Source organism: Wolffia australiana, chromosome 3 (genome assembly GCF_029677425.1).
Source record: "Wolffia australiana isolate 7733 chromosome 3, ASM2967742v1".
Classification (NCBI taxonomy): domain Eukaryota; kingdom Viridiplantae; phylum Streptophyta; class Magnoliopsida; order Alismatales; family Araceae; genus Wolffia; species Wolffia australiana.
Genome location: NC_135837.1, coordinates 7,363,504 through 7,373,942, shown reverse-complemented (window position 1 = coordinate 7,373,942; position 10,439 = coordinate 7,363,504). Strand labels below are relative to the sequence as shown.

The 10,439-nt window shown below is 39.2% G+C and overlaps 1 protein-coding gene across 1 annotated transcript; it reads right to left on the bottom strand.

Annotated features, from left to right (window-relative positions):
* Positions 1-1,258: 1,258 nt before the first annotated feature.
* LOC144700820 (gibberellin 2-beta-dioxygenase-like) lies at positions 1,259-3,661 on the bottom strand. Its single transcript, XM_078572369.1, has 3 exons — positions 3,098-3,661; positions 2,036-2,381; positions 1,259-1,663 (listed from the first exon to the last, which is right to left on the bottom strand). Exons 1-3 carry the CDS (start codon positions 3,505-3,507, stop codon positions 1,406-1,408), a joined length of 1,014 nt encoding a protein of 337 aa, XP_078428495.1. The 5' UTR covers positions 3,508-3,661; the 3' UTR covers positions 1,259-1,405.
* Between the last annotated feature and the right edge of the window lie 6,778 nt (positions 3,662-10,439).

Sequence of the window (10,439 nt, the reverse complement as noted above, 5' to 3'; positions counted from 1 at the left end):
AGTAAATACTTCTAGGGAGAACTATAATCCATAAATAATATAATTACGAATACATACACCATTAGCGAGGCGTCCTCCAAAGCATTGCGTGATTATTCCATAGGGCACTTCTTTCGATTGGATGTTTTTTTTCAGCATTTGGAAGTCTTGGTGTTTATACGTGGAAGATGTTATTCGAGCAATAGCCAAATGGAATCAAAATGATAGCTAGAATCAAGTGACTAACCCACATATATCAAACAAACAAACAAACAGGAATGAGTAAAATTACGAAAAATATAACCAACCCAAAGGTGAATGAATTTCAAAAGTATTCTTTTCCCTGCAATGAGAGGAGACAAAAAGCCATCGTTGTGGATTCGGTATCTTTGTGTAGATTTTCCTCGTGCTTTGCATGCCCTACTCACCAGTTAGAATCAGGGTGAATAAAGCAAGTAGAAGAACGTCTTACTCTAACATGGGAAGATTTAAGAAAGCGACGGTTGTTGAAGAGACAGCAACGGTGCAAGAAGAAGCTAAGGAAAGATTTTATTGAACCCACCGACTATATCTTTCAAGACGGGAGTATAGAAGGCGTGGAGAATAAGGCAAGAAAGGTAGACGTGGGGAAGAAGCATTCTTTTGATACCTTGTTTGAGTATCCTTCTCTTTTCATGTGGGTATCTTAAAATAACGTTTGTCTCTCCCAGAAAGCCAAACTTTCCTCCTCAGTCAAAGAAGACAGGGCTCACAGCCAGATAACCAACTCCACCCAGAAGAGTCAAAGTTTTGCAGCTTTGGACAAACCCAAACCCCTATTTTCAACAAGTCTACTCAAAACTAGTTTTCACAAAATCTCTTGAATTCTCCTTCAGAAATTCAGTGGCAAATTTGAGCTCAGATTTTTTTCTTTTAGTTTATTTGTAGAATTTCTTGTCTTAGTCATCTCGATACGTTTATAAAGTGTTTTACAATGTGATGAATTCTGTTTATGCAACCGCTTTAACAAGTAAATATTTAATGGGTTTGAGAAAACCTTTCAAATTCCTGCGGCAAACGGACGTAGTGATTTCATTCCGGGACTTTTCAAACATACCCCTAATTTAGAACCAACCCATACCCTAATTTTCAAGAAGTGTAACCAAAACCAGCTTAATACTCCATCTGAAATTAAGTAGCTATAACTGAGCTGATTATCTCAACAAGATCCCTTTTTTCCTTGGCTCATTTTTTGAACTCATGGTATAACGATAGATCGTCTTGGTTTTACAACGCAGTGTCCACTTAAAAATACATATTTTTTTGCTTGGCTGGCTGTGAGATGCTAAAAACATCGCAAATTCCTATACATCAGCAAAATAAAGTAGTGGTTTTTTGAATTCCTATACACACTTTCAAACAAACTGAAACAAGCGGAAGATCGCCATCAACTGGGGCCTCGCCAGATCTCAAAGAAGCCCAGCCTGTTGTCGGCCAGTCTCGTAGCGTAGGCAGCCTTCTTGTACTCTGCCCATGTGAACTCTCTGTACAAGCTTGACTCTCCCTCTGCCATTAGAACCGGCAGAGGCGCCAGCTTCAGTTTTGGCGGTGGCCCGCCAAAGTAAATCATAGAGACCCTCGATTCTATAGTGTTTCCAAGAAGCACCCTGTGCCTTACACTTCTGAATCTTCCGTTGGTCATTACCTACATGCAAATAATCACACACCCTTCAAATACCCAACTGTAAACTAGACGAAATTTTTAGTGACATCGTTTCCTTTACAATCTTCTTTTACTATTGCCTCGCAATATCTAATTATTCAATCTCCGCCTCCTTATGGGTCCCTGGAGAGTACACTTTGCCCTACCCTATGTCCAAGAGCAGTTCAAGTTCCAAAGAGAAAAACAATTAAATTTTACCCAACCTTTTAAGGAAAAAACTTGCACAACATCCAATTCAATTAGTATAAAATACTTGCTACCAAACGGCTCATGTTTTTATCTATTGTTCTTGATTAAGAAGTTATCTTTCAGGAGAGACTCTTTAATGTCAGAAAACAGAAGTGGTGAAGTCACCTGGAGAGAGTCACCGACGTTGACGAAGAAGGAAGACTGGTCTGCAGGAACAGAGACCCAGCAGCCGTCTCTAAGTATCTGAAGCCCATTGATGTTATTGGAGCGAAGAAGAGATATGATCTGTGGGTCTGTGTGCTCTCCAAAGCCAGTTAAACCAAAGCCCGGCTGCCCACAAGGCTGAGGACATGGTGGGTAGTGATTAAGCCTGAACATAGAGTCACTGTCCTCGTCTGCTAGCAACCTGCTCAAAGCGTTGCGCTGAGAGAGGCCCAGCCCTTCAGCAAGCAACTCCAGCACTCGGCAGGCCAGCCTCTTCACCACCGTTAAGTACTCTTCCAGCGCAACGCTGCAGAAGAAGTAAAAAAAAAACCTTCTTGAAGAGAGATGAGTGGAACCCATGTTGAACTTTCCTCCAGGACTTGGGTCGACGTTCTCTTACAATGATAAGGTTATTCATTTAAAAATAAAATTTCATAGATATACTATTATTTGAAATGAGTATTCAATGAAGAAAATATTTTAATGATTTTAGGGAATTTTAATTATTAAACATTGATAGCAAACCTTTAGTATAAGAAACTATTCATAGTGTAAGTACTCATCATCTTTCTCAATCGTCAACCCCATTGCCTTCAGAGTAATATATTGCATTTGATAAAGAATTTTCCACCAGGAATAGTAGACATAGTCTTCAGAGTACGGTTCATTTAGATGACGCCAAAGAAGTTGAAAAAAATAGGTGGAAACACCGGATAAATAGGCTAATTTCTTTTTAAGTATTCAACCCCAGTGCGAGTACCCTAATAACATGAGCCATTAAAGACATTTATGAGTTATTGTACCGGGAAGCCTCTGCTTGTTAAGGTAAGTGAATACCCTCAATCAATAAGAGCATGTATTTCCACAAAAAATAACTTTTCAGTTTCAAGCCCTAGCATAATCACCAAACCACCCTATTAAACTTTCATAAATACGAAAGCACAGTAACTTAATACCCTCAAGATAAGCCACAGTACATGAGTAGAATAATGACAGAAGCACCATTAGAATTCTAGCACGTACCAGAGAGAGGAAGCCCCGTTCTCTTTGAGAAGGGAGAGAACAGGCTCGGCAGCGCCGCCGTGGCAGTTGATCTGCATGAGAAGGTATTCAAGCCACCCTTCATCTCCGTTGGGGCCAATCTTCTTGTTGCCGTAGCCAACTGAAAGGGCTTGACCAGAGAGCAGCTCCTTCTCTCTAAGCGATTTGGAGAAGAAGGCCATGGCTTCCTCTTCAAGCCTGTTCGTAACGCTTGCAGAGATGCCATGGTTGGTGACTTTGAAGAAGCCCACTTCTTCGCAGGCCTTAACCAGAGAAGAAGCGTCTGGCTTTGAGAGATCGACGACGGGAACGCGCGCTGTGGGCTGTCCGTTCTTACCGTGGGAACTGATCAGAGAGACTCGTTCGAGGGCCGGCTTGTGCAACACCACCATCTTGTTTTTTTAGCGGGTGAAGAAGTAAAGAAGAAAGAAGCGCGCGCGGGAGAAAGTTCTCCGTTGGGGGGAGTACTTATAAACGAAGGAGAGGGGCTGTAGAAAAGGGCCCGTTCAGCGAGTTGAAGAGGAAGATAGATTTGGGAGTAGTAAGCGAAATGAAGGAGACCCATTAAGTAGAGAGAGAGAAGGGTTGTAGAAACGGGACCTATATCGACTATTAAACTAATTGAGGAAGTATAGAGAGAGAGTGAGAAGCAGATAGGGCTGCAGGAACGGGACCCATTAACTAATTGAGGAAGGAGAGATAGAGAGAAATAGAGCGGTAGAAAAGGGACCTATTCAAATAATTGAAGAAGTGGAGAGAGAGATAGAGAGATAAGAGATTTTGGAGATTTGACGTGACCTCTACTGCCGTGGGAGTAAGCAAGCAAGGTTTGGGGCTTTTTTTTCAACGCCGAAGATGAGGTCACACTGGAGCCGTCGTCACCATGCTTTGTTGTCTCGGAGGTGATCTATCATTCTATCTCTTCCCTGTCTCCCTCCTTATAATTCGGATAAGCACATGGCGCACAATAAATACAACGCCCAATAGCGTTGTATTGGGCAGACAACTCAAACCCTGGAAAGTGCGTTCGCACAAGGTTTCTATCTTTTTCTCCCTGTCAAGATATTACCACAGAAACTGACTTCTAGAGTTCCCGTTTGTGTTTTTAGTTCGTAGGGTTTCTACTTTTTCAGGGTTTGAGTAGTCTGCCCAGCACCTCGGAACTGGGGAGGCTTATCTAAATCTCTCTTTCTCTCTTACTCTCTCTTGTTTTATTCTTTACGTCTCTCTCTCTCTCTTCCTCTCATTCTCTCGGTCTCCCTCTCTCTCTCTTCTCCTCTCATTTTCTCGGTTTCTCTCTTCCTTTCATTCTCTTTCTTTCTCTCTCTCTCTCGATCTCTCTCTCTTCGTCTCATTCTCTGTCTCTCTCTTCTTCTCATCCCCCCTGTCTTTCTCTCTCTCTCCTCTGATTCGGTCTCTCTCTCCTCCTCCCATTTTCTCCCTCTCTCTTCCTCTCATTCTCTCTCTCTTTCCTCGTATTTTTCTCCCTCTCTCTTCTTCGCAATCCCTCTGGCTTTCTCTCTTCCTCTCTTCCTCTCATTCTCTGTACTCCTCTCATTCTCTCTTCTCTCATTTTCTCCCTCTCTCTTCCTCTCATTCTCTGTACTCCACTCATTCTCTCTCTTCTCTCATTTTCTCCCTCTCTCTCTCTCATTCCCTCTATCTTTCTCTCTCTCCTCCTCTCATTCTCTCTCTCCGCTCATTTTCTTCCTTTCTCTTCCTCTCATTCTCTCTGTACTCCTCTCATTCCCTGCATCTTTCTCTCTCTTCTCCTCTCATTCTCTCTCTCTCCGCTCTAATTCTTCCTTTCTCTTCCTCTAACCCTCTCAGACCGTATCTCTCTCTTCCTCTCACTCTCTCTGTCTCTCTCTCTCTCTCTTCTTCTCACACTCCGTCGGTTTCTATTTCTTCTTTTCACTCTCTGTCTCTCTCCCTCTCTTCCCCTAATTCCCTCTCTCTCTCTCTCTCTTCCTCTCACTCTCTCTCTCCTTCTGCCTAGCCAAACTAGCCCGACTCGAATGGTATCGAGTCAATATTTAAGGGCATGCAGCCTTCAGTGTAGCACACTTTTAGAGAGAGAAAGGGGAATGACACCGACAGGACGTGAGAGAAAGTATGGCAAAAGAGACGGGATTCACTTCCAAGATACATCAAGAGTAGCAACTATTTGGCGTCACGGCCATTGACTGGGAAATTTTTCTTTGACTGGCCCACCTCGTCCTTATCCACCTTACACAGTTGAAATGTCTCCCATTTTGGGCATCCACTTCCTCTCTTTCTTCACATACAATTCTCTTTCTATCTACTCCCTAGAACAGCAAAGTTCTCTGCTTTCACGGCTTATACACGAGTTAGCTGTTTCCAATTGGTAAGAAAGTACATGTAGATAATATCCCTGCTTCTTTAGAGGAAAAAGATAGATGATGATGGGATGGTGTCACACCCATGCACCAATTATTGATTCATAGTATCTTCATCCGGGTGTTGAGTTAATGGTTACTGTAGGATATGTTTTGTTGAATATTTACACAATAAGTATATTGCCAACTGTTTACCATGAGTTTCTAAGATATGGAGCTATAGACAGCATGAACCTCAGGAAACGTACACTCCCATGTTATCATACATAATTTGGGGGTGCATATAGTTGAACGAGTGCTGGATATGAGCCTGAAAGAGGGAAGAAATGCTTTCTTTCTTAACGGATGACGACTCAGGAAATAAATGAAAAAGATAAAACTGAAATATTGTAAGTTCAATAGTTGGAATAACTTATACAAGTAGGTGATTATTTTATCAAGTTATATTTTAATTTATATAAATATGGTTCACTATCCGATGTTTTATATCATAAAGATGTCAACACCGTACGATTGTACAAAATCTAAATGGAAAACTAAAATTCAACACGAAAAATGATTAAGTAAAAACAAACTACTACATTTATAGAAAAAGAAAAAAGTACATCAGTTGGTTGGTGCTGCCACACCATTGAAAAATAAAATCAGTATTTTTCAAGATGCTTTTTGAATGAGTATGTTTTCTAATGGTGTTAGAAAAAAGAGTACAGAAATATCTGCAATTTACTGACATAACAAACGTTAAGGGATTTTAGAATATAGTTCGTTCTTGTTCGGTTCTTGGAATCATATCCAGTTGGAATAGCTAAAAAAATCCAACCACTTCCTGTACTCCATTGCCCCCAATCGTTTCTCATACTTCTATTGGAACAGAATGGATTCATGTTATTTTAAAATAGATTTACCACTTTTAATCTTGATAAAACACGTATGATAATTTTAATGTAAATAAACCTATAAAATAATTGTTTTTAATCCAATCTAATTTTTTATGTGTTAAAAAAACTTGAGTTCAATCAAAATAGTCATCAATCCTTCCATGGATTAGTTAGATCCAATAAATAAGATCATCACATCATCTGGAAAAAGAGCGTACTATAGTTCTGCATCATTTTTTCAAGAAGTATGGTTGAATAATGCTCTGAGTGATGGCTTGTGATAGGAAATGAGTCAGGACTTCTTCAAACATGATGACACAGGTTTTTGAAATGGGATTACGTTACACTAGACTTCATGTCGTTGTGAGAAATTGAGTGTAATTTCTGTTCAACAATAGGAAGAAGTGGTTCTCCTAGACATACACATTGGTGAGATTGATGAAAATATCGGTGACATAAAAGTGTCTCGATACTTTGGTAAGGAAAAAAAACTCAATTCAAACTAACACATTCTCAATGATAAGATTTATGATGGTATTGGAGCTATGAATGTGATAGTCAAGTGATTGTGCTAGTTGATGCACTAGCACGACATTATTATTGATTATGCCTATTGGGACCAACCCACATTGCTTAGGAGAGATGAGTCTATAAATGAAACTCACAACTTTATTTGTAATGATCTTTGATATAACCTTCCAGCATAGAAGCAAAGGTAGATAGGTGGAAAGTCTAAAAAAGAAGTGTATTGTCCACTTTCGACATGAGTGCAATGAAAGTAGGTTTTAAACTTTGTGTATTTTTTTTACATATGAGTACTGGATATCTTTAACTAAGTATGTGTCTAAGATGTCCTCCAAAGCTATGGATAATTTTGTGAAAAAACCATTGGATTTAAGTGCCTTATTGATACTGAGATAAGAGACCACACATTGAGTAGACATAGCCATTAAGTCGAGGTTTTCCTAATGTGTAAACATACACAAGATGGAGGGCAGTATATCCTTAAACTTCTTAGTCAACTCAGAGGTTAAAGTCGTGAAACACTATAGAACTCCTCTCTATTGAAGTCTATCTAGATCTTGGTTATACATCTCGATGAGAGACATGTAGGGTAGCATGGTCGATTCTTCATCTTCGATGAAATAAACACGTGAGGACAATAGATGCACACCTTTTGAAGATAGTACATATTTATTGTTGCATGGCTTCATCTTTCTGCTTGCTTAACCTGATATTCCACTCCAAGGTTCTGTTTGTCCAATGAGGTAGACAATGTTGTTTGACATCTTCATTCTTTTTTTTGAGGGATTCAACATACTTATTCCACCAACTTAGGTGGAGTTTGAGATTACTTAGTTGGTAACTGATTTTTCCCATGAGAGAGAGAGGATATCTCTCCATGACAATGGTTTTTCAATGAAGTTTTGTGATTTTCATGTCAAAGCCACATGTTCTAAAACCTAAAAGCAGTTTTAGGGAACCTTGCTTGATTCCCGATTAATGAAGATTCTGAAGTGGTCTGGTAGTATCAAGGTAGGATCATGATGAGTATATTCCATGATGAGCATAGAAATGTAATTTTTAAAGTAGTAAGCCAGCTATTTATACTTACGAGCATCTCATCATCACATTGCCCTAAGTCTATGTTGGTTCTTTACTAAGGGGCTCGATCAAAGTCACATTATGAAGGAAGCCACTAAAAATGTCCATATGATAGTGCTAAGAAGTTTTCCTTATTGATATTCGTTGACTCATTTTTTGGAGTTGAATTCACAATGAGGAGCCATTAGATATCCACCGGCTAAGGGTATCTGGTATATGCTGTACTAGCTCTTCCCACACAGTCTGACATTCTTAAAATTAGGTAATATATCTTGATATTTGTGTCCTTATTATTCATGGTAGAAAATAACTATTGGACCCATTAAAAGTGCTTTAAATTTTACTATCTTTGTAATTATGATGGTAATATATACTAAATCATTTTATTTTACTCGCAATTGACTTTCTATAGTACAGAATATCCTTAGATTCTATGAGTATCTTTCAATGGGTAATTTTCATTATGCTAAATTTTAAGTTTCCAACAGGACCAATCCATATGGAAATCAATTGAAATGACAATGTTCACCAAAAATCATAAATTTAGCGTCCGTGAATTGTACTTTCAAAATAAGAGAAACATTAAGTCATAGAAATAATATTTTAGAAACTATGCCAAAATATGTTAAGAAGTATGATAATGTTTTTAAGGAAATTTGCGCCCATTTGATTGTTGTTTCCTTGAACCAAGTATTCCCACTTATATCTCTAAGATTCCATGTTTTGATTGGGATAGGGCTGACAAATGAAAATTTTGAGTTGGTTTTGTCCTTCAATGGTCCGAAGGGGAAAGTATTAAATGAGTAAATTTTAACTTTAGACTCTATGTTTGAGGTTTTTCAATATGTTTCACGAATTAACTCTAATTGAAAAAATTAAAGTAGTGGAACTAAGAAACTATATCTCATTTACTTCAAATTTTAAGAATAATTGTGAGTCAATTGAATTTTCTAATGGGAAATAATAAGTTGATTTAAGTAGGTTACTTTGACCAGGGCCCTTGGTGATGGAAATATATGTTGCCGGCAAGTCAATCATACATTCCACATCTTATGCCATGTTCATTAATTTAACATACTCATTATAATGCACACGTGATGCTTATAATGAATTCCATGAATACATGATCGGGCTTAGTGAATTATGATGAGATCCTAATGCGGAGATCACTAGTCTTTAAGCATGTGTTCAAAACATTCCTATTCGAAGGATATTCCAGAAGGACAACGAAGTATCAAGATAGACTAGCACCTATCCTTACTCATATCATGAGTATGGCCAGTCTTGCAGGCATTAATGTGGAGACATTGAGGATAGATAGTGGGTGCTCTTTATTGAAATGAGTTTACTGAATTGATCAGTATAAATCCCTTAATAATATTATATTAAAGTGTCAATCAGGTTGATTCACATCACGGTCGTCTAAGTGGTCCTTAGACTTGAGACACCAAAGACATCTTGCGGACAAACGATTGTACTTTGACTATAGCCAACAAGTCTCTAATCATGGGATTCTAAACAGTCTTAGTTCGAGTGCATCAAGAAGTTCACAAAGATGATTGACTGGTCAAGATGGGATCGTCTACCCTTGGTATAAGAGGTGAAAACTCAAGGAGGATGATGCGATGAAGTCCGTGGCCAAGGCAGTGAAATATCAAAGAAGAACTCTCCATATGAATTCTAAATGCATCAGTACTAACTTGGATGACCGATTAGGGTTTGACAGTTGACCATACCCTAAGTCATCCAAGGAGCGTCAAGTGGATGAGGGATTTGTATGTACACGGTAATTGATGACGAACAGGTTCCATGAGTGAGTAGATACATACTCCTTTGTATCTTCTAGAGCGCGAGGTGTAGCTTGACACCCCACGTGTTGGAGACTCGACCCCTCGATTGGGCTAAATTGATATGACATTAATTGATCTATATAATGTTATAGTTAATTAATTTGGAAGACCAATAAATGTTATTGGGCCACTAGAGTCGTTAATTAGACTGATACATGGGCCTAGAGGGTCACATGCAAATGGTCTTTTGGACATCATAAGTTATACTTAAGTTTTGGGGATTTTTATAAAAAATACTCACGTAGTATAAATAGGGGAAGGTGATGGAGCGCATCTAGACGACGCCAATGAATCATCAGCATAGCCATCATCTCCATCATCAGCATCCTCACCAGTCCATGTCTAGCCGGACTGGCACGCCAAAGCCTTCTTGAAGACCCCCGGGTTTAATTACCCCGGGTAGAGCACGTCCACATTCGCATCGTTATGTTTTCTTCTTCGTCCGTATTAGTTTTTGTGGTCATTTTTGTTTTTCGAGTCATTTCATTCCCTATGTCATTTAGTCGTCTTTTAAAAGGGGGGGTCCCTTATTGGACTCCCCTTTTGGACCCTTTGTAAGGGGCTCATCATGGCCCTATATAAGGCCATGATGGCCCCACGTTCTTCTCTAGATCTGGAGTTTGTGTTTGTA

Coding starts and splice junctions, on each gene's coding strand:
- LOC144700820 (XM_078572369.1), bottom strand. CDS start 3,507: ATGGTGGTGTTGCACAAGCCGGCCCTCGAACGAGTCTCTCTGATCAGT. Junction 2,382..3,097: donor AACGGGGCTTCCTCTCTCTG/GTACGTGCTAGA, acceptor CTTCTTCTGCAG/CGTTGCGCTGGAAGAGTACT. Junction 1,664..2,035: donor ACGTCGGTGACTCTCTCCAG/GTGACTTCACCA, acceptor ATTTGCATGTAG/GTAATGACCAACGGAAGATT.